Genomic DNA, 17,647 nt, shown 5'->3' with positions numbered 1-17,647 from the left:
CTTTCCCCAAGGGCCAGTCCATTAATGACAAGATCCCGGATTATCTCTGCTCCATGCGGTACACCTCCTTCGATGAGCTGTGATTAGGGATCTCGGCCACGGGGCACTGATGGGCAAGTGCAACATCAAATCTGCCTTTTGCATTTTGCCTATCAACCCTGCAGATTTCGATCTGTTGGGATTCTGTTTCTAGAATAAGTTTTACATCGACTGCGCCCTCCCTATGGGATGCTCCATCTCTTGCGCCATGTTCGAAAGGTTCAGCACCTTTCTGGACTGGGTCGTTAGAGATAGGTCGTTAGAGATAGACATTCTCAGAACGTGGTCCATTATTTAGATGATTTCCTGTTTGCTGGGCCTAGCAGCAGCAGTCAATCTTCTGATTTACTCCAAGCATTTGTGTCCCTCTCCGACCTGCATGTCCCCCTGGCTCACGAGAAAACTGAAGGCCCGTCGGCTACTTTAACATTCTTAGGGATCAAACTGGATACCCTCACACAATGTTCTCGCCTCCCTCGGGACAAACTGCTGGCCCTCCAGCATAAGCTCCAATCCATCTTGCAGCTTCATAAAGTCTCCCTCAGGGCACTGCAAGAAGTAGTCGGGCATTTGAATTTTGCATGTAGAGTAGTAGCCCCGGCCGTGCCTTTCTGCGCCGGCTATGCTGGGCAATGAGGGGTCTTTGGCTGCCACACCATTGCACCAGGGTCACCTCTGCCATGCGCATGGACCTGTGAGTTTGGCTTAAATTTTTGTGGGATTTTAATGTCATCTCCTTCTGGAGGCACGAGTTGCTCCTCCAAGCCGACCTGCAGATTCATTCGGATACAGCTGGCGCCCTGGGTTTCGGGCTAATATAGCGGGCTCGATGGTGCCTTGGCCAATGGCCAGGGAGCTGGGCTGCTGCCAGTACTTGTCAGGACCTCACTTTCCTGGAATTCTTCCCTATTTATGTAGCTGTGCACATCTGGGCCGACCTGATGGCCAATTCAGTCGCCCTCTTTTGGTGTGACAACACGGCCCCTGTGCACGTCATTAATACACTATCCTCTAGAAACCAAAGGGTAATGACGTTGGTCAGAGCATTTACGCTCCAGTGTCTGAGTCATAACATCTGGTTCCGCACCCGCCATGTACCAGGTTTGAACAACCCAATCGCTAGGGATGGCGGAGAATTTCTCCACGAATCTTCGGGAGGCTGAATGCCAACGCATTCGGCCCCCTGAAATTGGTGGGGAAATTCTCCGCCGGCCCCCCGCCCCCCCCCCGGGATGGGACTTACTGTGGCCGAATGTCCGTCTCGGTGGCGGTTCGGCGGCGGTTCGACGGGGGCGGGGGCGGCGGCCGGTCTCCCGACCGGCTGCCGCCACCGCCATTGCAAAAAAAAAGAGTAAAGTAAAAATACACACACACACGTGATAGGCTACGTAATGATTTACGTAGCCTATCACGGCTAGATTCCCAAAGTCAGCCGTGATAGGCTACGTAAATCGTCACGTAGCCTATCACGGGTGACTTTGAAAAAAAAAAAAAGCGCGTACGCAAATGGCGGCGGCCCATGGGGACCGCCATTTGCATTCCTTATTTTGGCACGTCTAGTCTACGTAAATCTTTACGTAGACTATGGCGAAAATAAGGGAACGCTGTTTGCGTTGCCCTTATTTTCGCCGTAGTCTACGTAAATCTTACGTAGCCTATTACGGGTGACTTTGAAAAAAAAAAAAAGGCGCGTACGCAAATGGCGGCGGCCCATGGGGACCGCCATTTGCATTCCTTATTTTGGCACGTCTAGTCTACGTAAATCTTTACGTAGACTATGGCGAAAATAAGGGAACGCTGTTTGTGTTGCCCATATTTTCGCCGTAGTCTACGTAAATCTTACGTAGCCTATCACGGGGGTGTGTGTGTTTTTGTTTTTGTTTTACTTTTTTTTTTGCAGCTGGGTAGACGGGGCGCTCCTACCCAGCCTGAATTTTGCCGGCGAGGGATGGGGCGCCTCCCCCCCCGCCTGAATTTCAGCCGGGCGAGGCGGGGCGCCTCCTCCCCCTCGCCTGAACTTCGGGGGGAGAACCGAAGCGCCTCCCCCCCACTGCGAAGCAAGCTTCGAGAACAGGTAAGGGTCTTTCGTCCATCCCTACCAATCGCTGATGCTTTGTCACAAAACCAGATCAACAGGTTTGTGGGTGGGTTGGTTACATGAATGAATACAAAAAACATGAAATTAAAAAATATTCTGGCAATATGTTAATTAACATATTAAAAGAAACAGTGCAGTTGGCCGAAAAGGAAAGCAACGCTGCTCCAATACAATAAAAACCATTGTCGTTTATACACAGCTTCAGTTATAACCTTAATTACCACACAAACCGAAATAAATTCAATGTCACTTAACTGCAACTATCTATCTAAAGACTCTCATTGCTTCTCCTGACCACTCTTTTAAATTGCACAATATGCCATGGAGGCACTTTGGCTCTAAAGAAACGTTGCTGATTTGAGCAAGATGTCAAGTTAAGTGGCTAACTGGAAGAAAGACAAAACTAGTCAGTAATATTAAATTAGGCCGCAAACAAAAGCCCTGTGGAACATCAGGGTTCTAAATCACTCAGAGAGTGTCCATGAATGGAGGTGGCTCCCCATTATAGTCAGTCATCCTTGCTGATGAAGCAAATATATGATTTTTTTGAAGTGGAAGAATGAGAGGTGCCTCCGGTTTTAATCCAGAAACCAATCTGCATGTTGTGGTGATGTTTTGGTGGAGCTGACCTGCCACTACAACTCTTCTACAAGTGCATATGGATCCATTCCTTTATGTCTCCATGCTTAGTGTTAGAAGACCATGAAGCAACTCTGTATTTTCCCCACACTGCTTACTTCCACAGTCTACTTCCTTCGGGAACTTTACTCCATCCTAGGAATCCATGTGGATCCTAACCTCATCTGCCCTATTCCTAAGCCTCAAAGTGTTGACAGGAGATGAGTCTTTGCTATGTCTTGAGTTATCATTCCCAGCACAGGGGTCCACGATGTTGGCTGGCCTTGGTAGCCAAGCCAAACATTATGGCTGCCAGGATCATGTTCGTCTGCTGGTCCGTGGCCTTGCACCTCCATGCGAGGTCAGGGACAATCTCCCACTCTCCTCTCAGGCTCCATGTATAGTGTGAGCTTGTCTGTTTGACCTTGCACTGCCAAAGGACCCCAACTACCTCAACAATGTGGCAAGACCAGCCTTCCTCATAACCTCCCAGCTGGGAAGGGGGTGAGAATGCCCACATGGTGACAGGAATGATTCCTTTAACTCCAAAGTTGGGAGAAAAGCTGGGACTCGTGATGCTTAGAAGTAAATGGCACATTCGTACTTCAACCTCTCCTCCCACCCTCCACTTCCAGCTCACACATACTCAATGGCACGTTCCATCCAATGTGCGAGCGCTATACATATTTATTTTATTTATTTATTTCATTTCTATACTGCCCAATAGACGAAGCTCTCTGCCTCGTTGAGGATACATAGAAACCTTGACTGCTAGCTAATGCTGTCTTTATTTCATAGACTAATGATCCATGAGGCAATCATTGTTTTAACCACTGAACTACAGAATATTGTGACTCTTGAACACAAAAGTTAGTCAACTCTGGATTAAATGCTTTCTAGGACACATATCAATCATTCAGTTTTGACCTTAGATGATATCAAAATCTGAGTTTGCATTTTGCAAACCAACCCTATCTACCACCATAGACTGGTCTCAAAACCAAATCACTCCTTTCCCTCAAATGTGATGAAAATCTGTGGATACATGGATCCCGGGTGGTAAATTTTACACACACGCACACACATGGGAAAATTCCACCAGGGCACTTGCCCCTGCTGATTCTCTTCTGCCCTACCAATTCTGTTGTGCAAGTGGCCCCCACCACTTGCATAACAGTAATTTAGCACTTCTGGGGAAACCCAAAACGAGCAGAAATACTCATTTCTGGAAGGAGGCGGTTTGGTGGAGCTCAGATAAGGGAGCCCCAATAAGGGAGCTCCAGTGACCAGCCTCCTTTCAGACATAAGCATTTCTGCTCATTTCAGGGCTTCCCCGAGGAAATGCTAAATCTTTCTTGTGATGGGTCCCGCTTGTGCAATGGAATTGGCGGACCCGCTGCTTGCTGAAAGGAAGCAGCAGGGTGGAAAAGAAGCAGCAGGGGCATAAGCACACCATTGGATTCTGCCCCATATTTGCAACATTATGAACAGAGTTTGTCAGTTCCCCTAAACTGAATCAATGTCTGCTATAATGAAGTAAAATGGCAATCTTCTTTACCACTTCATAGGCCTTTTCATATCCATCTGGGTTAACTGAAGGAAGAAGATGAATTCTGGTATCTTCAACAAGGCGCACAATGCGTGGATTTCCAGCCAGATATTCTTGGCACATAAACTGCATTAACAAAAGCAGTAGCTCACGTCCAAGCACCTCATTCCCATGAGCCCCTGCCATGTACCGAAATTCTGGCTCACCTGTTCAAACACAAAGGAGGATGTGATCAGACTAACACAATGAAGACTGAATTTATCTAAGGTAATGGAGATCTTTTGGCCTGCACTAAAGACAAGATTAATACTGCCCCGTGTCATTCCTATGTGTTCAATACTATGTGACAGGGATAGACAACTAGACATCTGGGGATGGGGGGCAAACCTAGTCCTCAAGTCTTCTATTTGGCATAGCCATGATTTCAAGGAACCCCCCTCTCTCTATATAAACTATAATGTACAGTAAACATTTCAGTAGCATTACAAATTTTCAGCTATATTATAAGATGACAACCAAATACTTCATAATCCATTTTTATTTATTAGTCTATGCCAATGATTGAATTGTTCTCTTATGTAGCACAATATGTGTAAGCTATTAACACATATTTGAGAATGGATTAGATACATTATTTTTTCTTTTCAAAATGGTTCTTTGAGTTAATATATATGCCATCAGAATGTTCATAAATATATGTGATTATCTCAAACCATAAAGCTAAATTCATCCCTATACGTGAACATACGTATATGTATATGTATATGTATATGTATATGTATATGTATATGTATATGTATATAATAGGAATTGTTTTAAAAGATTTTTCACTTCAGAATGATAAACCTGAAAAAAACAACTTTAAACACCCCTTTCTCTCCAATATAGTAGACAAGCTTTCTATGGAAACAGGTAAAGGAAAACTATTTGTCATGGACATATTTGGTATATCTGTCCTGTCATTGACCAACCTCGATCAAAATTCTGTGGTTTAGCTAGGCCAGGGAACAGACAGGGTCAGAACATAGGTATTCTGAGGTAAATGTTTTTGCTCCCAAGTGTGCAATGAATCACTTCAATTATGCTGGACAGAATTCCATTCATGTCTACCCAGGAGTCAAACACGTGTACTGATAAAGCCTTTGAGATTCTTAGCATACCTGTTTCTGGTTGAACGTGATGTTATTCATGTTTTAGCCCTTTTTCAGTAAATAGCCAGTACAGGGCCTGAGCTGGCTTGGGACCGTGGGGTGGACCCTTTCCCCATGCCATGGTCCTGATCCAAATCCCCCATCACACACACACACACACACACACACACACACACATTATTTGCAATGGGGGAAAACCTTCCATTGGTGCCAATTAGCATAAAAATATAGCACTGGAATCCCAGATACACAGAAAGTGAGTAGAACTGTATTCTACTTCTTACTATTTATTCTCTAGATAAATAGACACCAGCAACAAGGAGTTGTCAGTGAATATTTTTCAACATTAAAGTTTGTTCCATTTGATTTTAATTGCAAAAGAGGAATATATGATTACCATCAGGGAATTTGATACCACTCTTTGGATAGCTTCTATTTATATTCATCTTCTCTTTCTCTAATTAGAAAAGTATCATCAGAATTCCTCCCACATGTATTCAACACCATGACTACTGAAGTCACATGCTCCCACTGCTAACTGCTGTAGACATGTAGAATGTTAACATTTTAAACATTCTAAGAATTTCAGCCAACAGCCCTCAAGTTGGTTTTTATTTTGTCCAAATACAATCCTAACCAACTTCGTGTTCTCCTGGGTTGTCTGAGATTTCAACAGCATACAGCTTTAGCCCTTGGTGACTTTTCCCAATATTGTAAATTCTCGTGATATTTGGACACATCTCATTCACCACTTTCATCAGCTGTAAAATAAACAGAGAAAGAGAGATATTTATATAAAGGGGCAGATTGACAGGTGAATTTAAGCTTCTGACTCATTCCATGTTTGTCTTTTTACATGCATTTCACTATTAGTTGCTTTGAGAGTTTTCCCTAAGTGTTAGCCTAAAAACCAGTGGGACAGATAAATGAATAAATAAATGAATCTTTAAATAAATGCTAATAAGTATAATTGTTCTGCATTTGTAAAAAGGGTTTACGGCTTTTTTTGCAAGAATTCTGTGAATAAGAGAGATGGACATTGTTCTTATGTTTCATTTCAAAAGCTGTAAGATACCATCTGCATATTAGGCAATGTGAAATGTTGACTCCCCACACACATACAGCCCAATTTGCTTATGTTTGCAGAAATAGAGCAGCCTCTGATAATATGCAGTCACAGCTATTAACAACCAGAAGGATTACAAATCATGCCCAAAGAAAATTTGCTAATAGACAATTATTATGAGTTCTATGCAGCAATTATTTCTTCTATTAACATTCCAGCAAAAAAAAAAAAAAACATAAATTCCCTAAAGTAACCCATTAGACTCAATCTCAATTCACACAGTGCCCAAGGCAGCAGAAGGATGCTGATGGCAGATCTACATCAGATCCAACTTTTACAAAGATGGTAGCGCTTATGGTCAATTCTCTTTCAAGTTATTGACTTGGTTCCTCAGCCAGACATGACATGATCCATCTATTTATCAATTTTATTCTCCTTCATTGCCCTTTCAAAAAGCCCAATATTATTTGCTACTAAAACATTAGAGATGAACTGAGAAGTCATTTCAAGATGTCTTCTCTTCATTGCATAGCAGATGAAGCTGACATGCAGGGAATGATCATTTGTGGTGGCCAGACAAGTTGCTTTTCCTTGGATGGTTCCTTTTAGTTCACAGCATGAGGGTTTATTTGGACAAGGTTAGATTTATATAGAAGGGACATTATTTCCTCATTCAATTGTTTCCTGGAAACTTCACATTGACCATGACAGGTCTACTAAACAAGCATTGTAAGATTGTGGATTACATCACCAAAGCAGTCTTTCCATTGACTTAGATGAGACAAGAGAAGGAGCTACAATCAAGAAAGCCACAAGGGAGGGTACACTTGCCCAGGTTGCCCTTACCCCCAAACATGAGGCAAATTGGCCTGAAGCAGCAATTTCAGGACTGACAAAGACTGGTCAGATAGCATAAATATCAGGAGAGGAAGAGAAAATGGTACCTGGGATGCAGGGCTAGTGTCAGGCATCAGCTTCACTGGACACTGAGGCCAATGTTTTGGCAACTGCCAAGCCCTGGAACCCCTGGTTCTCCTCTTCCTCCTCCTCCTTGCTATGACTGTCCATTCACATGTCCATTCTTCTCTAAGCAAGTGAGCTGTGACAGGAGCAAGGAGAAGCAGCCTTTGCTCAACCTGCCCTCTGCTTTGATGTGGCTGCAGGGATTGTTTTCTAAAGGGAGAAGGCAAGTGAACTGGCAATGATGGCAGCAGTGACAAGACAGTGGGCCCTCTCAGGGAGAGGCCACTCAGGGCAACTTTCAAAAAGGGTCCCCAAAACATGGAGCTGTCACTGCTGCGATACCACACAGAGCCCACAAAGAGCCCTCAGAAATTTCCCTGCTGCCAAGGTGAACTTCACCTCACAGGGTCTCCACATGGCCATGGTTAAACTGTCCACTGTGTGACTAGCTCTGTCTGTCATGGCTAAACTTCAAATTTGGGCTGGATTTTTGCAGTGATTTTTGTGTGCCTTCATGTTTGGGGGGTGGGGTGTACAGAGAAAGTGAAAGGAAAGGAAAGATCTTGGCCCTGACTACATGATCCTTGACTGTCTGGTATCACCCATGTGATCAAACAAGGAAGAAAAAACCACAATATCAGGGGAAGAGTGGCACCAAAGCACTGGCAAGAGTAAGAAACAATGACAGTAAACAGCAGCAAATATTATTTTAAAAAGTGAAAATTAAATAGTTTGAGGGACGTATTTAAGCCCCTTGGAAATATCTATGTTTGGCCTAAAAAGAAAACCTTTGGTTCAGCACTAATACACACATTTCTTGGACTTATTGAATCACCATTCACTTACAGAACTTTTTAAATGTAGCATTTGGGTTGTGACTAGAATCACTGTCCATGAAAATGAACAACTAAATGCTGCTTAATGGCCCAATTGCAATAATGCTCTCAAATGACTCAGTGATGAGAGAAGCAGACAATACGAGAGTATGTGATGAAGGATTTTGCTCTCTACTGACCAGTTACAGCTACTGCCACTGCTTAATCACATCTCTTTTTACTCCTTGTAGAAGACCAGGGAAAATAATTTTCTTCTGCTTTAAGCTATTTGTTTCCCCCCAAATATATTTCAAACCTGACCAACCTGTCTTTGCACAATTAGGATCTAAAACGCGTTTAGCTTTATTGTTCTTGACACTAATTATGCCAATTGAGTTTCTACTCGTCTAATCTGTCTGCTGGAAATATAGGCCATGAAATCTCTTGTGAGCACAGTGTGTGACTCAGTACACAATTGCTCAATAAAAAAATGAATGATGACTCATTCAGTATAAATATGCTGAAGATTCAGCACACTCAAAATGATTCACATACTTCATGTCCAAACATATTATCTTTATATATTTGAAGAATAAGATAAGAAGAAATATCTTTTGCACATTCTACACCTACATCCATGGCGACATAAATCTGGATGATTTTGCTGTGTGCTTGAAGCTAAAGGATCATAATTATAGCTGGTAGGTCTAAACTTAGACTGGCAAGGATTAACGCTTAGATGAATCTTGGTCATCTGTATTATGGCATAAGCTTTCTGTTGCCAGTCACTCCACCCATCAGCTCTTGGTGAAATACTGTTCACATCTATGGTAGCACAAAATTACAGCTATAGAACTGTAGGGTGGGAACCTTTCTGAAGGTCACCGGAGATACCCTACACATCAGATGAATCCATGCAAGACCATGCATTAACTTACAGTGCAATGCTATGCATATCTACATAGAAATAAACCCAAATGAGTTCGATTAGACTTGCTCCTAGATATGTTTGTATAGCAAGGCTGTGAAACCTCTGGCCCACAAACAGAATTTGGGATGGCAAGCAAAGGAGGTGCGCTGCTTGGCTGGTGCCTGCTGGAGCGGCTCTTCCAAGCGCAGCTGAGCTGAGTGCCCCATTGCACAGTGGTCACTATCCGAACTGGGGTGCACTGTTTGGCCAGTGCTTGGAGGAGCTGCTAAGTCCCTTCATGCACAAGAAAGGTAAATGGGCAGAAATGGGGTGGATGATGCCAATGGAGGGGAGTGGCTCTGGGGATGGAGCCCACCCCCTGACCTCATCTGGCCTGCTGGATTGGCTGAGGGTGCAATCTGGTCCCTGAATCAAAAAAGGTCCAGACTCCTGGTGCACCAGATTGCAGCCTTAAATGCTCAATATTATAGTGCATTGCGAGCTGAGAAAAGAGATAGATGAATCAGTCTATTTAAGGTCCATGTCACTTTTGCATGTGTTCACATATAAGTCTATTCCATCCTGTTTCCATATTAATTGCAGTGTTTGTTTTTTTAAAGCTGTATTTCAGTAGTACTTTTATACATATTTTCTCTCAAAATACACATTTCTAAACATATATTCTGTCAAAATGTGCATTTCTAAACATATTTTGGTACTTTTTTGAGCTGAGAACTACATCAGAACATTTGGGAAGTGTGAAATCTGGTGGATGACTAAGGGACAATTTACACTTCACTTTGAAGACGTAGCTAACAGCTACATCTTTCTTTCTTTCTTTCTTTTAACTGGACAGGGTGATCTGGATTGGGGCTCTAACATGGTGGGAAGAGTGTAGAAAGGCTTTAACACTCCCCCCCACCCCCGCTGTGGCCCCAATCTGAATCAGACCGTCACACCTGTGATTTTCATTGCCAAAAAGTGATCCATTAAAACAAATGGATCATTGGGGGGGGGCAATGAAAATTATGGACATGATCCAGATCAGGACCATAGCAGGGGGGCAAAGGATTAAAGACACCCTACCCCCTCCCATGCTAAGTTTTCAATCCGGATTGGTGCCCTTGCACTTATATTAGAGTAAAAAAAAGAAGCTCTATCTTCAAAGTAGCATGGAGTTAGGGTCTGAGTTCCAATTCACACTTTAGTCCAGGAAGTGGACTATCAAGTGGTATCATTCATACCAAAATTCACAAAGTCAAATTCTTCAAGTGTCCCTAGCAAACAGCAAAAGTGAGAAGCTGGGGGGTAGAGGGTGGGGGGTTTATAGTTAAATTTGAATTTAAACATGCAGCACCCTCTGAAACCACATGTTATGCCATATAAGTGGTGGACATATCTCCAGGAAAGGAAGGATATAGTCAAACAGGTCCAGTTTCTCTAAAGATTCAACTGGATTTATTTTTTTTATAAATAAAAAGATACCACCAATCCCAATTTTGCTCACAGAGAGATATTTTTATGATATCATGCTCCTGGATTACTAGGGGTGGCCAGCTGTATTAGTACTTCTCTACCATTTACATTTATGTCGAAGAGAGAAAATGTGGCAGGAGCAGCTTTTCAAACTTCTGAAACAATGTGACGTGGCAGTTTGCACTTAATGAAATTCCCTCATCTACATTACAGTTAAAAGTACAGGACCCATTATGTTGAAAGAGTGGCTACTATAAATATACATGCAATAGGCTGGATCCTATTATAGGCTGGATCCACACTTAGTCCTACTGAGAATTAGAGATGCTGTAGAAATCTGTTTGAGGGGTGGAGTCCGAAGAGGTTTCCTAGGTTTGGCTCCATGGATTTCATTTTGGTTCCTGCTGTGGTGCGCAACTTGATCTCCAGTGAGTCAGGCCAGTTCGTTGATTTTCCAGGCATTTTGCACAATTTTTGCAGGTTCCTCAATTTGCGCACATTTCTGAGCAATCTGTACAAATTTCTGCGTAGTTTGCACAAATTTGGTCATACTTTCTGCAAATTGCCCAGAAATTTGTGCAAATTTCAGGACCTGTGGGAGAAAATGTGCAAAAAAAGTTCCCAGAGTTCAGGAAGCCTGAACTTGATCAGTTCACAGACACAAATCGAGCCGTACATGCCACGGAACTCCATCGAGTCAAAAAAGAAATAGATTTCCCAGCGATGGACATTCCTACTTAGAATAGACCTATAGAAGTCAATGGTTCTACTGACAAAAGCGCCATTGAGTTCAATGACTAAGTCTGGATCCAACCCAGAGAGGAATAAATACTTTTTAATTAACAATGCCGCAATAGTCCACTTTGCCTAGTTTGTGTTCCTTTATCTATTTTTTTTCCCCTATGATCTTTGAATCCCCCACTTCTGGTTCTACCCCTATGGAATCTGTTCTCTCTAGAAGTTTAGCCCAGGATTGAATTTCACTTAAAAATAGCTCACAGAACTGTTCACTTTGGGATGTGGGACAGAGACAATAGTGCAGCCCCTCTCCAAAGTGATACTTCTGGTTTTGCATCCTTCTCTTGTTTAATGCACATCAATGAACCTAACTGCAGTATTAATTGTCTTACAGGAGGAGTCTGTAGTCAGGAAAACCACTGAGCAGCTCTCTATGGTTTTCATAATTGTAGCCCTTCTGTTTGTCTCATGCAAATAAATCAGGCCAATATGCTTGATTCACTTGTGAAGAATGAATTTGACAAAAGTCTTTCAGGTTTATGAATTTTGTGGACTGGGAGATTACTCCACTTGAGGTGGTGAGGGCTTGAATCCAGACTTGAACCCCTCACACAAGGTGCCTCTATGGAATTTCTCCAATTTTACACACAGACTGCAATCCCGGCACTGCACGTCACCCTCTATGCCATTCCAGAGGGGGCCCATGACTTTTGTTTTGTTCGTGCAAGCCTGGATCCAAGCCCATGTATCCAACTCAAGTTTCACAACTGAGGACATTGGCAGCAAGTGTAGCTTTTTTCTGCATAAACCCTACAAACACCTCACATTCCACCCATAATGCGAGCAATGAAAGAGATTTGATGAATCTTTATATCAGGTGTTTGTACTCCAAACTCAGTGGAGTTAATGTCAATGGGATAGCATTCCTATGACTCAGAGGTATTGGGGTGTGTTTGTGTGAGAGAGATAATGTGAAGCCACCAAGATGTTTTTCTGAACATGGTTCATTTGCAAAGGAATTTAGGTAGCGGCAGCCTGTCGCTGCTATGATCCATTGTCATAAATGTCCAAAAAAAACACGTGCACGCGCGCGCACATGTCTTCACCGGAAATTCTTTTCTGTGCATCCTACCTGCCTCATTTCTTTGTAGTTATGATGCTTAAAATCAAGATTGTCTGTTGTTGTCATTTCATTTCTTCTATGATAATAATTATTTGGATCTGCAATTTAAAAAAAGATTTTTTCAGGGTTAGGGTGTAGAAAAACCGTAAAATAACGTGATGGGGGGACCCCTAGTCTAAAAGCTGATAACATAGATCTGAAGAACTTTTAAATTGAGGGGGGGGGCAAAGCATTTTTTGAAATATTAACTAAAGTTGTATGTAAATCCAGCAGACATTTTCATGATTTCTGTATTTTGCTCTTCCTTACTTTTGTTAGAACCAACCCACAAAGAAGATGCTAAGTTCAAAGAGAAGAGGACATTTTATCTCCTTTAACCATCCCTCCCCACCAAAACATCCTTACCCAATCCATCTATGGAGACCTATGCATGCAAGCAGACTACTATGAGCTTTTCTACAGGAGGCTGTTAATCAGCTATTAATTGGCTGTATCTACTTTTGGTTTTGTGGCAGGATTGAAATCTACACAAGAGAGTTTCTTTCCCTGCTTTTCTCCTACGTAACCTCTCAGTGGCGCTGTGGTATAGCTAAATAGTGCAAATACACAAGTGAAAAAGGCAATTCCTTTTGCTTTCACAGTTAAATGCCACATTTCTCTGCTCTTAAAAAACTCACTGAAAATACTCATTAGACACAGCAAAACTGGAGGGTCACAACACAACTTTATTTAAAGATCATGTATACAACAATGAGCAGGGAATAACGATTGAACAATAAATGCCTCATGTACAAAAGCTGGCTAGATCAACTTAAATCAGATGGGCAGCCAAATGGGCATTTAGTTATTTTAGTATATTTAGTTCTTATTTATTTATGGATGGATGGATGGATGGATGGATGTATTTACCTTAATTACATCTGCCGAAGCATTCGAGATCATTTATAATTTATAATACTAAAAACAACAAACAAAAATGTTACAGTGAACATAAATGAGCAGAATTGTCTCAAGCTCTTGGTGGTAGATCTGGACCTGAACATTTGGCCCAGCTGAATTAATGAGGTTTTGAGGGAACAAAAACCCTCCTGAAGATTGTGGGGGCTGAACTTTCAGAGGGGAGAAGTTCTGGTGGGTGAGTCTAGCATGGCTCAGGTGACATGAAGGGCTAATAGGGTCCCATCTAGCCCTATAAAGCTAGATGGGACCCTACTGATTATAATACTCCAAGAAATATTAAGAATGCTGAATCAGAATACTGATTCACAAAAGTCCACCAAGAAGCTGGGATGTGGGGAATTAGAATAGCACAGTCAGCATATAAAAGGATAGATATTCTATTTTGACCTATTTTCACTGGAAAACGTTGACTGGGTTTTAAGAAAGCTACTACACCATTTATAAATATATTCAAATGTAGAGGGAGAGCAAGAAGTACCAGTTGCTGCTAGTCCAGATGACAAAGAATAATCAGCACTAGTACCTTTCAAAAGAGAGTGTGCCATCAAAATGTCAATAAATAAACTAGTGCAACAAAAAAAAAGTGGTGAAAAGGGCTTATGTTCCAGTTCACCAGGTATTTCTGCTATGGAACCACCATTAACATTAGGTTGTACAGGAGGCATTGATGTTCATAGCCATTTTCCAATTTCTCCCTTCCTAGTGGTAGCCTGTACCACTTAAGGAGGTGTGAACCCACCCCAGCCTGGGTTCTCTAGGCACCTGTTGAAGTGCCACCCACGCTCGCCCCATGCCCCATGCTCGAGCCCCCACAAGCTTGGTGAGTTTGGTGGGCCTGTCCGGCAAGGCATTATACCTCTAATATTGCACTTATTTAGCTTTCCCAGCTCCAAACTATGCATAATTGAATATGTGCATTTTTTAAACTTCCTGTTTTACGCAGAAATCAAAGGCGCAAAAATGGCAGTGCTCACCAAACGGGTTCGCGGTGAGTACTGGGGAGTGCAAGCGGGCACGAGTGGGGGGTGAACAAGGACCACATCTCGGCGGGCGCAGTTCGGGGGTCGCAGGCGGGAGTTGCTCAACGAATTCCTGAACCCTGAACTCCGCTCGCGACATCCCTAATTTGAACTGAGGTTATCTGCTAGATTACAAAAAATCTGTAGGCAAATAATGATTATCGTTCTGCAGAGAACATCATTCTGCCTTGCAGCAGCCATTCTATGACATAGTCATAAACAAATAAATGCAATGAGTGCTTAAAGGTATTTTCTTCTCTGTCTGTATTCAGATACATGTTATCTATCTGTCTGTCTGTCTGTCCGTCCGTCCATCCATCCATCCATCCATCTGTCTTGGTATTTTCTGCTTTGTATTCAATTTTTGAAAGAACAAGGGGGGGGGGAGTACATCTATCCCTTACAGGCTACTAGAAATCTCTATGTGTCATTCTTTATCCATTTGCACAGCAATACTCTGGAAATCAAAAAGGAAATGGAAGAGGGAGTGTGCATGCCTTCTTTATCTTCCTCTTTGGTTAGCGTCTGTCATACCCCCCGCCCCCCCTCCTTTATGAAGACCATATTGCTGCTGTCTCTCTGCCACTAGGACTGTGAATGGGCTGAAGGTTTGCCCACCCACCCGGTTGATTAATTGCCTCCTTTTAACCAGCACAATGATTCATGAAGGAGTTCAAGAAAAGATATCCATTCAGGCTATTTAATAAGGATGTTTTATTAACTCTTGACAAAGTATCAGGGAAGAATCATTCATTCTTCTGGAAACTGTCTCCAGCACATCACCCAAATCAAGGGAGGCACACAGCACCCTTGCCATTAGACACTGTTGCTTCGATGCCTCATTCCGTGTAGGGATGTGCGCACCCGCCCAGACCCTGCCTGCCTCTAGCCTAACCCTAGACCAGGCTTCAGCCCCTCCCACGCTCAGCAAGTGGCCCACACTCACCCCAGCAGCCTCGGCAAGCTCTGCTGTTGATATTTTTTTGAAGAAGTGGTGATTTGAAAAATGTGCATATTTACATATGCGCAAAAATGTGCATTTTTGCATACGCAAATGCATGCATTTGCAAAAATGCACATTTTCACGCATACATAAATACACACATTTTTGCAATCGCCATTTATTTTTCAAAAAAAAAATCAACCGTGGAGCTTGCTGAGGCCGCCGGTGTGAGTTTGGGCTGCTTGCTGAGCGTGGACAGGGGGCGAGTGGGAGTAGGGGTTCAGCAATTGGGGCTCAAGGATACAGGCAGGGGTGGTTCCACCGGATTCCCAGACAGAATTGGGTACCTGCCCAATCCCTAATTCAGTGTCTCTGTCCACTGGAATCAGTCCAGGAACCTTCCTATAGATCCTTTATGTCTGTTATGCCTAGTCTGGTTCTAAGCATGGCTCTTACCTGGGAGAGGACAGCCTAGGATTTCCAGTCTCATGCATATGCTTCCTTCCTCATACCATGTTCGGGGGTTTATTCGAATGTAACGTGCAACCAGTGGTACTGGCAGCTCATTGAGGACTGGAATCTCCTTTTCACTGTTGCCTTCAAAAATCTATTTCAACACACAAGTAGTGGACATCGTTAGTAACAACACCTGAAACAAGTCAAAAATCAAAAGATGGGATTAGGCCATACCCATGCCAACTGGGATGAAGAAGAAACCAAGAATACATTATCGTTCAGGGTCTCATTTTCTTCGGCTTTAGTGCAACTTAATTCCTTTAAGGCACAAAGAATTCCTTTGAGGAGTGGAGTGTGGACAGAGCAACTTACCCTCCTATTCCTCTGCTTTTTCTAGGTCAGACCTCCCAACCTGTTGCCCATCAGTGTATGCACATTCAGCATTAGAGACCTTCCCTGTCAACACAGGGAGGTCTGGAGTGGAGGAGGCGGGGCTGAAGTGTGTATACCAGGCTCCCTCCATGGTTACAGTAAAGCCCTCTTTGGCAAATACCTGAAGAGGGCTATGATCTGTGCCACACATGTATGTAACAATGTGCAAAACTGAACACCGGAATTCAGTATCAACTATCAGAACATGAGCTTTTCTATGTGAGGCATTTATTGTTTACTCATCATTCCATACCATACTTATAACCATACTTATAACCATACTTATGGTTATTTACAGGTTGTTTAGACAACACTGTGATCCTCTAGTTTTACTTCTGTTTTTAAACAGCACTTCAGGTGAGGGTTTTTTAAGTCCAGGAAAATGCAGTATTTGTGAAAGTGAAAGAAACTGCTTTCTCCACTTGTGTAATTGTGCTATTCTGCTACATGACAGTGCCACCTAGAGGTTATGATGCAGAAGAACAGGAAAAGAAATGCTCTTCATGTAGCGTGCAGATTTCAATTCTGCGATGAAACCGAAAGTAGATACAGCAGATTAATAGCCTCATGTAGAAAAGCTCTATATCTTAATTTCACCTAGGCTTTATTAATTACATTGTCTCTGACCATTTGAGTTACGTAGCCTGTGCTCATGAACACTTGACAGAAAGTGTTTAATTTGAGGTAGTCTGTAGTCAGTTTTATTTGAGGTAGTCTTGCAACAGCTTATAAACTGTTTGTATGGTTCTTTATATCTAAATTGTTTATACACTTGTTTATACAACCGTTTATATATCTTGGGACAGTTTATTAAAATGGAGCTACTACTAAATGTGTGTGGTTGAGAAAATATTACATTATATGATACTAACCATGTCTCCAGAACCATTTTTGACAGTGATCCATGCGTGACTGTCATTGCTCACCATAACTTTGTAAGATGTTACCCAGTCACTCCTAGAAAAAAGCAAGAGGATTTTCTTTAAAATGATGCATATAATAATTTACTAAATGACATAACATTCTAGTAAAAGGCCTGATTTGCATGATATTAAAAATAGATATGGCTGAGAATTTCATTTCAGTTTGGTTTTGAAAACAATTTACCAAAGTTTGCAAAGTTCTCCAGTTTCAGGATGGCTGGCTGGGGAATTCTGGGCATTGTAGAACTTTTTTCTGTCTAAACATGCATAGGATTGCATCTTTAGAGAGCAATCCTATGGCCCTGGGAGAGCCTCCCAAGGACCATAGGATATTTTGGAGTTCACTTCCCAAGGCCATACACACTCCT

The 17,647-nt window shown here is 42.5% G+C and overlaps 1 protein-coding gene across 1 annotated transcript in view; it reads right to left on the bottom strand.

Annotated features, from left to right (window-relative positions):
- The window catches only part of CPXM2 (carboxypeptidase X, M14 family member 2), a 147,992-nt gene that overhangs the window by 45,424 nt on the left and 84,921 nt on the right, over positions 1–17,647 (bottom strand). Inside the window, exons 5-9 of the mRNA XM_084845970.1 lie at positions 17,229–17,313; positions 15,925–16,075; positions 12,556–12,644; positions 6,093–6,216; positions 4,314–4,510 (exon numbers count right to left, since the gene is read on the bottom strand). Of these exons, the coding sequence (XP_084702096.1) occupies positions 4,314–4,510; positions 6,093–6,216; positions 12,556–12,644; positions 15,925–16,075; positions 17,229–17,313 (646 nt within the window). The remainder of the gene's footprint in view (positions 1–4,313; positions 4,511–6,092; positions 6,217–12,555; positions 12,645–15,924; positions 16,076–17,228; positions 17,314–17,647) is intronic.

The sequence above is a fragment of the Heloderma suspectum genome, chromosome 3, assembly GCF_057233095.1.
Source record: "Heloderma suspectum isolate Gila_16-S chromosome 3, 16-S_ref, whole genome shotgun sequence".
NCBI lineage: Eukaryota > Metazoa > Chordata > Lepidosauria > Squamata > Helodermatidae > Heloderma > Heloderma suspectum.
Note: the sequence above shows the minus strand (reverse complement) of the source record. Positions and strands in the feature narration are given on the sequence as shown.